This window comes from Arvicanthis niloticus, chromosome 1, assembly GCF_011762505.2.
Source record: "Arvicanthis niloticus isolate mArvNil1 chromosome 1, mArvNil1.pat.X, whole genome shotgun sequence".
In the NCBI taxonomy this organism is placed as follows: domain Eukaryota; kingdom Metazoa; phylum Chordata; class Mammalia; order Rodentia; family Muridae; genus Arvicanthis; species Arvicanthis niloticus.
The window spans coordinates 36921498-36939164 of NC_047658.1; the positions used below are offsets into that span (position 1 = coordinate 36921498).

Here is a 17667-nt window from a genome sequence, read left to right on the forward strand (position 1 = left end):
TTTCATAACGGGTTTAGTTCCACTAAACATATTTAGTGTGGAGGGGAGAGGTCTGAGGAATGAACGTTTGGTGGCGGTCTCAGGGGACTCTGAAGACTATCAGTCTGTATTCAAAGCTGTATTGAGCCTGTTGCCTCTGGATTCCCTTCTAGACCTTACTTGTCTGCTCCCTATCTTACTATAAAATGCAGTGTCTCCCTTTGTTCAGGTATTAAGACTTTTCAAAGGTGAAATGTTGGTGTGTTTGTTTATTTCATGAGGTTCTTATATCTCTACTTCCCTCCCACCTCTTTTCCCACCCTTATACCTTCCAACTTCCTAACACTAGGTAGGAGAGAAAGAATGTCAGAGGGGAAAGGAGACAGATCTATCTCTACAGGCTACTTTCTGCTGCTTAGGGTTATTGGGTTCCTTGGGGCAAGCCCATCCTTCATCATCAGAATATCCAGCAGTCCAGCAAACCAGCAATATCGAACACAACAGCAGCAGGGGCGCAGCAGCTGTCACAGGCCCTCTCAGGGTTCTGGCATTTAGACCCTCTCCAGAGTCCCCAGAAGTAAACTATTTGCAACTGGCAAAAATCACGCTCCCCCACCGACCCCTGCCACAAGACAATAATACTTCACAGCTGTTCACAAACTGAAGCAGTCCCATATCCCACGCCTGGGATTAAAACAAAAATACATTCATATAACAAAACAGAGTTTTTGAAAGTGCTGTTTCATGAAACACGACATAATAGCAGAAGAAAATCAAGAACTCAAAGAACTATGCACATTGTGATTATGAGCAAAGCAGCTGGCTCTGGGTGCTTCTCATAGTAGAAAAAACAGTGAGAAAGTGCAATCAGCTCAGACAGCACTAATGCAGGAAGAGGTGTGGAAGCTCAGACCTGTTTCACACCCACAGAAACCCAGATGGGCTTTCTATTATTTAGCTGTTCTTTTAGGGTCTAGTGCAATCCAAACCGGTGTCTAACTTACTATGGAACTAAGGTAAATCCTGAATTTCTGATCCTCCAGCCTCCATCTTCTGAGTGGCTGGATTATGGGTATGTGTCACCCCTGGTCCCAGAGAGGCATTCCAATTAAGTTTTCCACAGCACTGTGAAGCCTCAAATAGTTTGCATTAAGCAAATATGGATTAATTATTTTTGTCAACTTAACACAGGCAGGATCATCTGGAAAAAAAAAAGAACCTTAACTAAAAAAATACCTCTAAAGACTCCTGTAGGAAGTCTGTGAGACATTTCCTGGGCTAATGACTGACAAAGGGAGAACCTGGCCCACTATGAGTGATACTAATGAGTGATATGAGTGATACCTTAGGAAGTAGTGCTGTGTTGTATATGTAAGCTGGGAAAGCCAGAGAGAGCAAGCCTGTAAACTGTTTCTCCATAGTCTTTGATTCAGTTCCCACCTCCAAGTTCCTGTCTTGAATTCCCTCAGTGATGGACTGTAAGCTGTAAGATGAAATAAGCCCTTTCCTGCACAAGGGGCTTTGATGATGGCCTTTATCAAAACAAAAGGAAGCAAACTAAGAGAGATCTCTGGAATTTTATTATAAAACAGAATAATGACAGAAACTTACAGATTTATACATTAAATTCAAATATATTACAGCTTTAATTTATGAACAGAAATGTCCTGTTTTTTCTTCTTTATTTTTCCAGGTTGTTTTGCATCATTAATTTGCATTTTTACTTGATCTTGCAATTTAGAAAAGAATGCCTGAGATGACTTTAAGGGCTTATCTTTTCGTTCATCCTGCAGTGAAAACAAAACAAAGATGTTAACAAAATGTGGTTATGTGAGAAAACCCAAAGTCTAACAATACATTATAATGAATACATGCATAAACAAGAACTCAACCAGCTACATTAACAAGTATTTTCCATTATTATAACACCCTTGTGTCTTGAGGGGAAAGAAGAGAGGAAAACTTGCTGCTAGACCTGTTTTTGTAAAGGTTATATAGAAAGGCTATAGGGTGCTGAGGCCACCCTCTAGTATGTCTCTAGAGTGCAAAGGCAGCTCTTGATACCCTAGTTGAGAAACAGCCCAATGCATGCCCTGCACCCCCACTGCCCTCTCCTTACTTACCTTTAACAAGGACACTTTGCCTGTTTTGGTCAACTGTTTGAGCTTCTCTGAAGCTGCTGCTCTGCTGGACTTAGACTGATCTGGGTTGCTCTTTTCAAGCAATTTTCTCCGCTTCTCCTTCTCCCTTATTTTCAAACGCTTCTGATATTTCTTTTTCCTCCGTTCTCGTTTCTTATCTGTAGCTGTTTTCTCAGCAGCTGTTTTTAGATCTCCAGCTTTATTTTTCTCCTATTAAAAAAATAATATAAACAAACCCTAAACCACCACCATACTAATTTGTCTGTGAAGGCTTGTCTTGATTGTCAACATGACTATACCTGGAATGAACTCTAATGTCTGCTGAGGAATGAAACGAGCACAGTGGCCAATGGCTGAGTGTCAGTTGCAGCGTGTGTGGTTGCAGAGCGAGCCTTGTTTGGTCCAAGGAGCTCTGGTAACTCTTAAAGCCTACACTATGTTCTTTGCCAAAATTCCAACTAAAGTTCAGCCCCAAATGAACTCAGAAAGGACACAGAACTAAGCTCTCAAGCCCCCAGTGCTGGTCAAGTTTCCAACACTGGTCACATGACACATTTGACTCAGCCTTGGCTCTAAGCTGTGAATGACAGGCCCTGGGCTTGGATCAGTTCGTCCCAGATATCAAGGAAGAGAGAAAGCAGGGAATCCTGTCTCAAGTGAAGACTGACTTGCTCATTTCTCCTGAGCTGTCAGCTCATTGTACTGGGGTTATCAATGGCATAAAATGGCAGAGGTTCTAACACAAGTGGTAGCTATACATGTAACAACATAAGTGAGACAAAAAGAGAACTCCTGATGCTACTCCACCAGAGCAGATAGAGGTTTGCCAGAAGCCAGTGTTTCTGTAAGGAAAGAATTTCCATGTGCAGGAGTCAGAGGATGCCAGCACCTGATTATCCAATGTGTTCAGTGTCCAACTTGCCTACTGGATTCTAGATTACAACACTACACTAGCCTTATGCTGCACTAGGGTTACACTGCAGTTTATGATTATTATGGACAAAGCCAGCATAAGGTGACTAATACTAAAGTATTACTGGATTGTCACAAGACCGAAACAGGCACTTTAAAACATTTATAACAATCTACCTATCTGCAACTTTGACTGATGCTTGAATATACAGATTTATTTTTAAGTACTGTATAATCATTGGGCTCACTATGTGGGCATTCACAGTCAAAGGATCAATCCCAGAGCCCTGTGGATACTCCAAGTTACTACATGCTCAAGTCTTGTATATTAAATGGCTATTTATGTCACCTACATTCATACTTCCATACACTTCAAATTGTGTATGAATTACATGAAGTCCTAGAACAATGAAAACAGTACACATAAGTAACTGTTGTAAAGTCTGCACATGAACAATAATGTTGAATATTTTCAAAGTGAAGTTGGCTGAAGCCATCGATGTACAACTCAGTTATAGGAATATTGGAGAATATATGTAGAAATTACTGAAATTTCAAGGGAAGTCACATTAAATAAATGCAGATCTGTCTGTAATGAACTTACTTCTTGCAGAGAGTCAGTAAACATTTCCATACTGGCTTCTTACCTTGATTTCCTCTGGGGCCAGGAGGGCTGCATCACTGACACTCACTGGGGCCACTTCCTCCATGGTTATGGCTGGCAGATTTGATACAACTTTAATTTCAGGAACAGGCTAGAAAAGAGACAAGGCATTTAGTGGGGAGAAGGAAATGGAGCAAGCATCATTGTTCAACTTTTTTTTATAGAGTTGACATTCTCTGCATATGTTAAGGTTGTTGGTGCTTTTTTGCTTTTTTTTTTTTTTTTGGGGGGGGGGATAGCTCCTGACAATGAGAGAGGGAGTATCTTTGACTCTTTCACCCACTCTTAGGATGCTTCCCTCCTACTGGGTTGCTTCGCCATGCCTTGATGTGAGGATTTGTAACTACTTTTAATGCATCTTGTTAGGATCCCTGGGAAGTCTCGGGAAGATGAAAGAGGGGGTAGATCTGGGGAGAGGGGAAGTTGGTGATAAACTGAGAGAAGTAGAGGGAGGAGAATTTAAAAAAAAAAAATCACACACTAAAAAACAAAACAAACAAACAAAAAAACCCAGAAAACAAAATAAAACAAAGCATTACCATGCTTACTGGAATGACCATGACAATCATGTCAGTAGCATTTACATCTACATATCCACACATCTCTGCCTCAGCAAAATACTACTCCATGTCACCTGTGTGGACATTCTCAAGCAATCCCACCCACTTAATAAAACATGGTGATTTGTTATCATGTTGCTTTTTGTTGTTAAAAAAAAAAAAATCTAAGCTCTTTGAAGAAATACATGAAAAAAAAAATACCTATGAGAAAAATACAATCTTTTCAAGCTACTAGAAACATATATATACACATATATATTTTGTTTTTTTGAGACAGGGTTTCTCTGAATAGCCCTGGCTGTTCTGGAACTCACTCTGTAGACCAGGCTGGCCTCGAACTCAGAAATACGCCTGCCTATCTTTATATATTATCATGTAGTGGTACAAAACTATTTATAAAAACTAAAGTAAGGTATATGAGGGAATGTTAATATGCTCCATCTTGTGAGAGGCTGTATGGGTACTGTATAGCTACTGTTATTTTGAGGCACCAGTGTCCAAGCCAGGCACAGAGGACAATGTTCTCGGGAAATGTCATAAGAGCAAAAATACATGAGAAACAGGACAGGAGCCTAGATTCTAAGCAAGAAGAAAACTTCGGAATATGAAAAATAATCCCTTCCAAGCAGGCTGCTGTCCAGATATTATGAGAAATATTGTGCTCCCCCACAGTCAAAAAGAAACAGGGAAGAAATCTCAAAATACAATACAACGTGGCAGCTGGTCAACAGTTCATATTGCTGGGCAGTGGTGGTGCACGCCTTTAATCACAGCACTTGGGAGGCAGAAGCAAGTGGATTTCTGATTTCGAGGCCAGCCTGGTCTATAGAGTTCCAGGACAGCCAGGGCTATACAGAGAAACCCTGTCTCAAAAAACAAACAAACAAACAAAAAAAAACAGTTCATGTCTGCAGAAACAATGTGAAAAATATGGACGCACATATGAAAGGGGAAATATTAAAAGACCTGTAATAGCACGTCCATTCCTAAGGAGTAAAGTGTGACACAAAAGATAATCCTTTAGACCAAGGCAGAGGCTGTGGAAATGGTCAAGGGTCAGGTAACTGCTATATAAAAGTGAGATGACCTGAATTCAAATCACCAGTCTCCATGTAAAAGATGGGCAAACATATGTGCACAAACCTGTTTAAGTCCAGCATGGGTGAAGAGGAGACAGGCAGAACCTGGGAGCTCACTCACAAGTTAGTCTTTCTGAAACAGAGACCTTCTAACTCAACAGAGAGATCTTGTCTCAAGAAATAGGGTGGAGAGCAATAGGGGAAGACACCTGATGTTTCCCCTCTGGCCTCTGCGGGCTTGCTTGTGACATATAGACTAGTCTTTAGTTCATGACAGTCAAAAGGACAACAAAGCAACATGTGAGCAAGCACCAACATGATGGGTTTAAGCCGGTTCAGGGAACTACAGATGGCTGTAAGTAGATGTAGTTTCAAGGAGTCAGTAGATTCTCAGCCAGCCCAGGAAAGTCTCCGGACTGGAAAGGAGACAGGGGTCTGGGACTGGCTGCAACACAGACCCCTCGTCTTGTGGTACAGAGCACAAGAACCCAGTGTTAGTTCTGCCCCTCCCACTTGCTGCTTCAGTGTGCTCATCTGCAAAATGGAAACAGTTAAAACCCTGAGTGTTAGCCGGGCAGTGGTGGCGCACACCTTTAATCCCAGCACTTGGGAGTCAGAGACAGGTGGATTTCTGAGTTCAAGGCCAGCCTGGTCTACAGAGTGAGTTCCAGGACAGTCAGGGCTATACAGAGAAACCCTGTCTCGAAAAACCAAAAAAAAAAAAAAAAAAAAAAAAAAAAAAAAAAAAAAAAAAACCCTTGAGTGTTTCGGGCAGTAAAAGTGCCTAATACAACTTGCAGCTGGCACCAAACAATGTAAGGGACAGACACCATCACACAAGTAAGCACAACTGAGAGTCAGGAGAGGAGGAATCACTGAGGCTCAGGGCTGAAGGTGACCAGGCTGCAGCAGGACGGAAGACAGAATTGTCCCAGGAACAAAGTGACCCTCCCTTACAGAAGCCCTGTTATAACTTGCAGGTGTGTGTCCTGACGCCAACTGAAAAGCCAAGCTCCCCAGAGTCCAGAGCTGTTGAGTTCACACATGCTGTTTTTTTATACCACACTGTAAATCCACATACCGGTTTGGGGATGAAGTGGAAATTTGACAGGGCATCCAATTTTAGGAAGAGAGAATCCATCATCTTCTGAATTTCTACATGCTCTGGATTTTCTTCTTCTTCAGTTTTTTGCTAAATGAGCAAGGTCAACATCAGATGAAATAACTTAATGGTGTACCACAGAAAAGACACTACAGGCAATGAAAATGGTGTACCACAGAAAAGACACTACAGGCAATGAAGGTGCTCCCAGTTTCTCAGAACCACACCTTTACTACCCAGCAACATTCCAGCCCATCCTGGTGGCGCACACCTTTAATCTCAGCACTTGAGAGGCAAAGGCAGGCAGATTGCTGTGAGTTTGGGGCCACATAGGGCTACACAGTGAGATCTTGTCTCAAAAAAAAAATAAAAAACAAAAACAAATCCCAGTCAGGGATGATGGTGCTACCAGTAATTCCCAACACTCAGGAGACGAGGCAGGAATACTACAAACTCAACATAGTGTCACCTTGTTTTTAAAAGGTAGGAGAGAAGAATGTTCCAAAAGTAAAATCACAGGTATCAGCATCATAATGGTGCCAGTGCCTGCTAAAGACCACAAGGGGTGCACATTTTAGTACCCATTACCTCTGAAATTTAGAATAAACAGTTTGATTCCTTTGGCATTTTCCAACAAGAGTTAAGCTAATCAGAGTAGGATCACTAAGTTTAAGGGATATTAACAAATGTTGGTGAGGATGAAGAAATTATATCCCTGGGAGTTATTGGTAGCAAAGAAAAATGATGTGGCCACAGTGGCAACAAGCTTGGCAGGTCACAGAGGTTACATTTCCCTCCTAGATATGGACCCAAGGAAACTGGGTCCATAAAGCAGATACATACACACAGACACACACAGACACACACAGTCATACACACAAACACCACATACACAAAAAAGATCTGCTATATCTAGAAGGTGGGAACAGTCCACATATTCAACTGAAAACTGAATCAACAAACTGTGACCAGCACATGTATAAACAGAATATTATCCAGCAACAAAGTAGAAATGAAGTGCTGATATATGCTGCCCAACATAGAGATGTAATGCTGAATGAAAGGCACCAATTATGTGACTTCATTTATACAAAATGTCCAAAACAGGCAAATTCACAGAACTAGGGTATAACACAGCAGAGAAAGGGAAGAACAGGAAGTAGATTAGAGAGCAATGATTTGGGGAACTACAAAGAGGCAGCACTTGCTTAAAACTACAGTAAGTGCTTCTTAATTATTCATTTACTTATTCTTGGTTTTTCAAGACAGTCTCACAATGTAGCACAGAACCATACCATATGATCATCTATATTAGTCTGTAAGTCCTAGCATTTCAGGAGTATACCATCATGCCTGACAAACTGTCAATGTAAAACAAAATATTTAATTTTATGTATGGGAATGTAATTTGTTAAAGATTTACTCAGATTAATCACATTGATATGGAAATGACAGCCATTTAGTTTTAGAGAGTCAGGTTGCTAAATTTATATTTGCTCTTCCCCTGGCACTGAATGTGCACTGTGGAAGGTAAGATGGTCTTTGTTTGGTTTTGTTTGTTATAAGACACAGAGGTGCAGAAGGTGGTGGCAGGAGACATTCACAGGAGAAAGAAGTGATGGGCTTTGTCTGTGGCCCAGGTCAGATAACATATGTCATTAGCACTTATCCCAATAAACCCCGGTGAAGAAATAAGTCTTCCCCAGGATATGGCCTTGTCCTGCTATTTATCTAGAAATTAATTTTACAATTTAAGAAAAAAAAAAAACCAAAATAAACAAGAGCCTAAAAGTAAAGAAATAAAATACATCAATTATTTCAAATATTAAGGAAATATGATTTTATAATTACACCACCCTATAATAATTGCTGGGAAGCCAATAGTTAATTATATAAATTACCAATGCTTTGTAGAGCAAGCCCCAACTCACTCACACTCAGTGGGAACATCCTAAGTCTTCTATTCTCACCATGTGCTGTTAAATAGCTTTCTGAGGGCTAGGTTAGCTCAGGACTGACTGAAGATCTAGTTCTTCTTTAGTAGCCACAACCTTGCCTTGGAGGTCACCTTACCTGGTTGAGTTTGATATATTCCTGCTCATAAATCTCAGCAAGACTTAGCTTACTCTTCTCATGGTCTAACGTTAAACGCTTCTTATATTCATATGCATCTTCTTTAGGTTTTTCTTTTCTTTCTACATCATCCCAAGCCTGAAATGCAAATAAGTTGATGGAATCAAACATCTATTTCTATACTCAGTAAGAATTATAACAAAGAAATAAACTTTTAACCTCAAAAGTGATTATCTGGGGCTGGGGCTACAGCTCAGATGGTAGAATGCTTGTCTTGCCTAGCCCCACAAAAACAGTCCATAGCACCTGAAAGGTTGAAGCAGGAGAATCAGAAGTTCAAGATCACCCTCAGGATATTTAGTGAGTTCCATGTCATTCAGGAGTACATAAAATCCTATCTCAATAATAACAGCAATAATAACAATAATGATTGCTAGATGTCATGGCCCATGCCTTTAATCCCCAAGCCCAGTCTACCCAGTATTCCAGGCCAGAGCTACATAGTGAGACCCTGTTTCCCAAAAAAAAAAAAAAAAAAAAAAAAAAAAAAAAAAATCATTTTTTCAAGTCACAAATAATAAAGCATGATGAAGAGTAAAGAGGACATTAGCTTAAATATTCCTTCTGCTTTTGTTTTAAATCAGTTTTTCTCTCGTTACCAACTTTAATTTCCTTGTCACCATTTGCTAGCAATTGAGCCAGAGCTTCCTATGGTTCTACCAGAGCCACACCAGCAGTCCTTAGGATTTATTTTAGAACCATTTCTCCAACCCATCTTACTACATGGCTAAATAAACCTAGTTTTTGTACTTTACTCCAGATTTTAAGATCCTCTCACATGGTACTGTCTTGCTCTTGCTCCTCCATTTTAGACACATTAAGGAGGCATCTCTTACCATACTTGTCATAGAATGCCTTTGTTTAGTCTAAGCTTACAAAAACAGATCACATCCCAAAAATTCTTTGCTAGGTCCTTAACATCTGAAAAGATTGACCCTCAATTGACTACAGCAGATACTGTGTTTAAACTAAAAAAGGTCTTGGATATGACCACAGCAGGCCAGATGCCCTAGTGTCCATCCGCTCAACAAGATTCAGAACAGATGGTACTGGCCACCCTTCCTATCAGGCACATTACTTTCTTGGGTATGAGCACAGAGTGTTCTACACACAGTGAAGGCAAAAATATCCATGTCCAGTCTCAAGGCTTTAAGGTCAAGAGAAGCAAAAATTTAAAAAAGCATCATTTGTAAAAAATGCAGTGAAAACTAAAATTCCCTGTTCTTACTGACCTGATCTCGTATCCTCTGTTTAATGATATCTTCTAGATGGAGGGTGGTTTCCTCTGTGATTACAGGGGCTAAAAGAAACAGAACACATGTTTGTTAGATCAGACCAGGAATTCTCAAATCCTTCTTAGACCCACAATATAAGCAGCCCCTGAGAACTTACTAAAGAAACAAATTCTTGGGCCAAACCTACACTTTCTAAACAAGACAGTGGAGAACTGTTTACAGTGTTCTGTTTGTAAGCCTGCACCCTGCACAGTTCACTGAATTGTTCACAGCTGAACTGTAAACCCTGGCTGTCATCAAGTTCTTTCGTGTAACCATTAAGTTCAAAGCTTGGACTTTCATCCCAGCACTCGAGAGGCAGAGGCAGGCAGATCTCTGAGTTCAAGGCCAGCCTGGTCCACAAAAACCCTGTTTTGAAGGGAGAGAAGGGCTGGGGGAGAGAGGAAAAGAAGGGGGGAGGGAGGGAAAAACAAGAAAAGAAAATTTCTTTCTCCCTCTTTTCCTTATACTGTGTGTGTGTGTATATACATATGTGTACTGTGTCAGACTGGCCTAGCCAAGTAACCTGAAGATGACTCTCTACTTCTATGGAACTCTGACATTTTTGTCTCAACCTCTCAAGTACAAGACTAGGTAGGCCACCATGCCAGGTTTCTGTGGTATATGGGTTCATATCCAGGAATGCGAGCATTCTACCAACTGAACTCTATCTGTAGGCCCAACTGAGGTTTAACGAGCCTTCTGATGCTCTCCAATGCCCCAGAACACCCTCCTTAGCCGTTAAGTGCCATGATATTGGCAACTTTCCTTCTGTGTGAGTGAGTGAGTGCATGTGCACACGTGTATGTTTCATGGAGGCCAGAGGTCAACAGTGGGTACCTTGCTGGAATGCCTTTCACTTAATTTTTTGAGATAGGGTCTCCAACTGAACCTATGACATGAATTCTACCAAACTATCTGGTCAGCAATCTCCAGCCATCCTCCCATCACTGCCTCCTCAGCACTAGGATTACAGGAGCTTTTTGTGTGGGGGAACGGGGATCCCAATTTAGATACACTTGCTTGCAGAGCTTACCAACTGGGCCACCTCTCCACCTCTAACAATCACTTTCTAATGGTGAAGACCATATACAATTACGAAGATGCTCAGGAGACAGAAGACCAAGACTGCAAACTGTTACCAACTGGTGAATTGAGTTAAATGGCACACAGCTATCCACTGTACTATTTTTTCCAACTTTTCTGTATGTTTGCAAGCTTATAAAACAAGCAGGGGAAAAAAAAAACCAAACAGCACTCAAAATCTTTCTGAAATAAACTACAGAAAAGTACAAAAGTAGACATGCTGTAAAACTCAGCAGACACCATACCCATCCTGACAGCATGGTCAAAGTGGAGGGTCTCCTCCAGCAGGCTGTTCTCTGGCCGCTTCTGCGCTGTCACTTCGCCTTGAAGCTGCCAAGGCTTTTTATCCAATAATTCTTTTTCCAAAGATGCAATTTTTTCATTCATCTAGAAAAGAAGATAGGAGTTAGTTTGAAATGCTATGCTTACTAATGGACTAAGCTCCCTAGAAGCCCACAGTTTATTTGGGGAATCTGTTCCACCCAAATGATCTAAATATTTTCAAGCCACTGGCGTGCTGAATTATTACAACGCCCTAAAGTGATTTTTTTTTTGGGGGGGGGGTCTGGAATATTAGTTTTGATGGAGACTGGCTATTGACTCCACACCCAATTTTCTCATTTCTACCCCATAACAGACATGTTGAAAAATATTAGCAGACACAATGCAATTTTATCTTACAGAACATTCCTGTTTGTCTACTCATCCTTCTGCTCTGCTCACCTGTTAGGTCTGAACTGGTTGTTATTCTGCAAGTAACAAAGTGTTTACTTTCACCTTATCTTTTGTTTCCTTGCCGAAAAGTCCAAAATAGATGTTAGATGACAGTGGGGACTGTAACAATGGGCACTTTGTCCTATTCTTGTTAAAGGAATGTTTCTAGAAGCTAGCCAATAATCAGGATGGCAGCTTTTGACCTGATGTATTTGTAGTTCACTGAATACAAAATGAAATAAAATTTAGTCAAAACTCCCTGACCTACCTGCAGATGATCATATTTTACTCAAATAATCTTAATCTCTAAAACAAGAATTATGCTTAATTCTCTAATACTGAATTATAAGAGGCCCATCTGACTTTGTGGCAATGCTCTCAACAAATTATTTTGGATTCTTGCTCTTCTACTCAAGAATGAGGCTCAAGACTATGTGGATACTTACATGTTGAGTCAGATTTAGTTAGTCCTGTTTATAAATTCTGCTTTACTCTTTATATGTGGCTATCAACTACACATTAATTATTTATTCCTCAGGTCTGTATAATTCCTCTGTAAAACCAAGTATTTTGGGGGATGTGGGGAGGAGTGAGGTGGGAAGACATTAAGGTAGCAACACATTATAAACTTATTTCCTTTAGACCTTCCATCTCTTCTAGAGACAAGGTGACAATCCTGGACTTCAAAATGCTTTTGAAAAATAATTCTTTAGGTAATTGTAATATTTCATTTTCTACTTGTTCTCACTTCTGTGTGATGTAACTTTAAGATGAATTAATGACAGAACCAAAGGAAAAGTGCCCAACTAAAGTTATTATAATTAGTTGCATATTATCTGTTTGGCACTCATTAAAGAGACATACCTCCTAGAGAAGCTCAGGGTTAAAAGGTCACAGGATAGCTAAGCAGAAGAAGCACACCACAGACAGGAAAACAAATACAGAGAAACAGACTTTATAGAGCAGGCTCCAGATGAAGGCTACTGGCTAGAAAATGGAAGAACTAACTTACAAATTATAGGATGCTTTTCATGTGGTATCTATATACAGCATATACATGACTATTATTACTATTTCTATTTTATGAGAGAAAGTCAGCTACAGTTTGCTGCTCACTATGTAACCCAAACTGGCCCTGAATTGAAATAATTGTCCTGTCTCGGCCTTTCAAGTGCTAGATTTACAGGAATACACCATAATACCTAGCTCAGTATACATAATGTTTAGGGAGCAAAATCTTTGTTTTTAAAAGAATAGGTTAGTTGTTTGAGTTCCTACCATGTTAAACATACAACAATATTCCTAGTAATTACCTTTTCCTGTCTTTTTTCAAAAGAGGATTTAACTTCATCAGATTCCTGCTTGACAGCTAAGGGACTTGCATCTTCAGCCTCATCCTCTGGCAAAGCAAATGTCACTCTTTTCAAGCCTTCTTTATGTTGACCACTATTCTCATCTTCTTCCAAGATGTTATCTTCATCCCTATGATACCAAGATGAATCAAAGGAAAAATATTATCAGCCATGAGAAACACAAAGATAAATATCCCAATTATAAAGTACTTTTTAATACCTAATGTCATTCAATAGCGAACTTCCAGGGTCACTAAGTCTCTATGGAACAAAAAACATCTTTTTAAAAACTTCTATTATTTTGCATACATGACATGTGTGGGCATATGTACTGCCCACAATGTAGAGGTCATCATAAGTGAAGAGGTCAGGGAACAATTTCAGCAGGTTCAGAGGATCAACTTTTATGATCACTTAGGCCTCAAGGCTCACACGGCAAGTGCGTTATATCTACTGAGCCATCTCACTGGCTGGAAAGGAAGAGGGTTTTATTTTGGTTTTTGGTTTCAGTTTTTGTTTTGAAACAGGGTCTCTCTCTATGTAGCCTTGGTTGTCTTCAAACTCCTGGTCAATTAAGCTGGACTAAAACTCACAGAGATCCACCTCTGCCTTCCAAGTGCTATGACTAAAGCTGTATATTATGATTAAAGGTGTACGTCACTATACCTGGCTAAGAAAGACATTCTTTAGGTGAAACGCTTGCTATGTGGAAATAGAAAAAAAAAAAAAAAAAAAAAAAAAAAAAAAGCAATAAAAAACCAAAAACACAAAATGCTTAGTTAAAAAAATAACACTGGGAGTTGGAGAGATTGCTAAGAACACTGGCTGCTCTACAAGAGGATCAATTCCCAGAAGCCACATGTGGCTCCAACTGTCTGGTATCTCCAGTCTAATACCCTATTCTGGCCTTTGCAGGCACCAAACACACATGTGAATTGCAGACATAAATGTTATAATAGAAGAGATTGGCTGGGCAGTGGTGACACACATTTTTAATCCCAGTACTCAGGAGGCAGAAGCTCTGTGAGTTTGGGGCCAATCTGCTCTACAGAACGAGTTTCAGGATATCCAGGGCTACACAAGAAACCTTGTCTCTTTAAAACCTAAAAAAATAAAATAAAAAGTTGCTACTGGTGGTGCAAATTTTATTCTTTAAATGATCTCCAATGTTCCTTGAAATTCAGAGATATGTTCTAGCTGTCTGATAGCAGAGAACCCTCCACTAGATTTGGAATTTAACTGGCTATGTATTTGACAACCCTGAGAAATACCTTACAGCTCTGGATCACTCCTGCTTACAAACCCAAGAAGGATCTGAAATGCTCACGTTTCAGAAATGCTTTCTTCTGCTTCCTCAGCGAACCCGTCCTCTTCCTCTGATCCCAGCTCGCCATCAACACTAGTTATATCTTCGTCACTTTCAACTGGATCAAAGAAGTCCTTGTATTTCAGATTTCTGCTACTTTTATTTGACTAAAATAAAAAACATTTTTGAAAAGTTTAAAGACAGAAAAATGTGTAAAAATACTCCTGTGCCTATGTATATTACACACACATACAAACTGTTTTCTAACGTTACCACTACCCCAGCCTAAATAGTTATTAGGGAACCTGGCAACTAGTTACTCACCATAAAACCATAATCTTCCTGCTCAGCTTCCCACTTCTAAGGCGTACTATACTCCTGCACCGCCAGCTCAGCTCTTAATTTTAATTAATGTTTATTTGTTTGTTGTTTTCCATACTTCACATGGGCTCAAATGAGTTTTTTCCTTAGGAAAATATGAATTGTACTTTAAAGAAACAGTTTCTTTTCCCAAAACCTTACCTTAATCTTCTGCTGTCCAAACAGCCCTCCCTCATTTTCATCTGAATCAATGTCTTCAAAAAGGTCAATGTCTTCCTCTTCCTCCTCTTCACCATCAGGCCTTTTTTCCTCTTCTTTCTCTACTTTTTCTAAAAAGCTCTCCATTTCAGACAGTTTGAAGAATTTATCATCTACTACAGACTTTTCTCTTGGTTTTCCAGGTGGCTTGATTTGCATCTTGGTCTGCTGCTCCAATTTGCTAATATCAAAGTCAAGGTCAGAATCTTCATCACTGAAAACAGGACTTTTCCTTGGGTCAGATTTCCTTGAGCTTTTGGTGCTGCCACTCCCTTTAGGAACATCACCACCTTCATCTGACACTTGTTCCTCCTCCAAGTCCGTCTCTAGGTTTTCCTGGCTGTCAGCCTCCACCTCTGAGGCATCTTCTTCACACTCCTCTTCTTCACATTCTGGGAGAAGGCTGATATCTTCATCCTCAATTGTTTCATTAACTGCATTCTGGAAGTATTGTAAGACTGGTTCATTTTGCAATTCTAGTTGTTGCCAAATCTGTTCATCATCAAAATTGTTTATCACAAGTTTCTGTAAAGGACTTCCAGAGATTCGGCCATTCTCTAATACTTTATTAAAATCATATAGAACTTTTGTTAAAGAAGTGAAGTTTGATGCTAGTCCATTTTGAATTCTATTGGAAAAGGAGATTAAGTGAGATGAATTATACACAATAACATCAAGCATTCTTAAATAAAAGAAAAAAACCATAACTTATTTACAAATTAAAATGTAAATGAAGCATCAACTTTAAGTACAGATTCTAGTTCCCAACAGTATCTTGATGGTGAGCCAGACCATAAGTATGACTTTAAGTACTGACTTTGTTGTATATATTGAAGGCTGGATTACTACTTATCTCCTTGCCTGGAGATACTCAGGAAGTCAGCCTTAAATCCTCAAACCTGCATTATACACACTCTTCAATTATTAGTCATTTGGCTTTGGCAAGTGATTCCCATTTGGCTGTAAGTCTGAGAAAAATTCTCTAAGGGTATATCTGAAATGAGATCTACAGATTGAGGCCTATATAAAATAGAGTATCTAGTACAGATGTGGAAACACAAATTCTGGTTATAAGAAACATTTAGAATAAAAGAGAAGAGTTCAGACAATATGAACAACAGAAAGTCCAAGACAGCAACAGAGTAATTCAGGAGGCAGAGTGTGTGGCTGAGGTTATAGAAGCTGGGGGACCAAGAGAGAAACCAACAGGCAGGGTTCTGAGATAGGAACTTGCCATTTTAAGTGTTATGAGAACACAGAGAGTTGCAGGCCAAAGTATGAAATGATGATTTACAATTTGGAAAGAGAAAGAATGGTAAAGGTAGAGTTATTAGAAAGCTGATACAGCATCGCAAAGGATTTTTATATCGGAGACATGGCAGTTAAGTATGACAACTAGGAATCAATGTCTAAATATAGTGTAGAGAGGATTCCGAGGGTGCTAACAGGGTAAAGAAAATACGACAGAGAAAAAGGAAAGCCTCTAGGAAGCAGACTAGATGAATCTGAAGAAATCAAATAATAGAACTGCCATTTAGTGGGGCAGTAAAGGTCAGCTGAGGTAATGGAACCAGGGAAATGACTTCAGGGGAGAGGAGAGTACAGGAGGGCAGGAGAGCTCTATTGTGGACACAATGAATCTGTGATGCTATTGCTAAGATTTTCAATATAAGGCTCATAATTTTATAGAATTTAATAAAGTGCTGGAAAGAAAAAGTCTCTAATTTTCTTTTTTATTCTTTCATACAACATATCCCAATTGCAGCCTCTTCTCCCTCCCCAAGATCCACAGTGCTCCTCCGTTTCCCTTCAGAAAAAGTAGGCTTCCAGGAATATCAACCGGATGAGGCAACCCAGCAGGGGTAAAAGGGCCCAAGAGTGTAAAAGAATCAGAGACACTGATACTCCCACTGTCCCACGAAAACCCTAAGCTAAACAACCACAACATATATGCAGAGGACCAACGCAGGCTCCGTGATAGCGGGTGAAGTCTCTGTGAGTTCCTTCATGATCCCTGGTTAGCTGATTCTGTGACCCGTGTTCTTGTGGTGTCCTGGACCCCTATGGCTCCCCTACAATCATTCCTCCCCGCCCCCTCTTCCGAGGGCTTGCCCGAGCTTCGTCTACGGTTTGGCTGTGGATCTCTGCAAACTTGGTTGTAAAAATGCATTGAAAAGCAACAAGTATGTACTTTCAATAAAGCTTAATGACAGGTAAGCGGTATGTATTTTGGGGACACAAATCAGAAAGCGTATTCCGCACGCAATGAGCCTCTCTGGACGTGAATTAACTTGGCTTTGTTTTAGTTCAATACCACACAACTATAAAACCTACACTGAACCGCTTTTACTGTTAAAATTTTGACAGGCCAACGGAGCAAAAACTGTCTGAAGTTGGGGCTAAGCGACCTCTACTTCCCTTCCTGGTTTTCAGAAGTTGCCGGATGCTGGTCCGCCTAGCACCAGTGAAAAGTGGGCCGCTCTCTCCCAGACTTGGTTCTGCACTTACGTGAGAAAACACTCGGGTCGGTTGGTGGCTTTCCTGACTTCCCTCAGACACCGTTCCAGCGTCTGTCGACGAAACACGCGAGGAGCCATAGCTTCACACTACGGCGCCACGCGAGGGCTGAGAGCCAACCGGAAGCCGTACGGAAGCCGTACGGCAAACACACACCTTATACATCCTGTACCTCAGAACCTAAGGTTCCGCGACACACAGGTTCCGGCCCAGAGCCGCAAACGCTTCTATTGGGCATGCGTAGGGGTGGGGCAGACCAAAGAAAAGAG

At 40.4% G+C, this 17667-nt stretch overlaps 1 protein-coding gene across 1 annotated transcript; it reads right to left on the reverse strand.

Annotated features, from left to right (window-relative positions):
• Positions 1–1537: 1537 nt before the first annotated feature.
• Mphosph10 (M-phase phosphoprotein 10) lies at positions 1538–17612 on the reverse strand. The gene is made up of 11 exons (XM_034488250.2): positions 17390–17612; positions 14825–15509; positions 14324–14469; positions 12958–13126; positions 11176–11317; positions 9803–9870; positions 8511–8648; positions 6417–6527; positions 3680–3787; positions 2103–2330; positions 1538–1766 (listed from the first exon to the last, which is right to left on the reverse strand). The coding sequence occupies exons 1-11, from the start codon at positions 17476–17478 to the stop codon at positions 1617–1619; spliced, it is 2034 nt and encodes a 677-aa protein (XP_034344141.1). The 5' UTR covers positions 17479–17612; the 3' UTR covers positions 1538–1616.
• Positions 17613–17667: the final 55 nt, after the last annotated feature.

Coding starts and splice junctions, on each gene's coding strand:
- Mphosph10 (XM_034488250.2), bottom strand. CDS start 17,478: ATGGCTCCTCGCGTGTTTCGTCGACAGACGCTGGAACGGTGTCTGAGG. Junction 15,510..17,389: donor CGACCCGAGTGTTTTCTCAC/GTAAGTGCAGAA, acceptor CTTTTCCAATAG/AATTCAAAATGGACTAGCAT. Junction 14,470..14,824: donor TTGGACAGCAGAAGATTAAG/GTAAGGTTTTGG, acceptor TTTTTATTTTAG/TCAAATAAAAGTAGCAGAAA.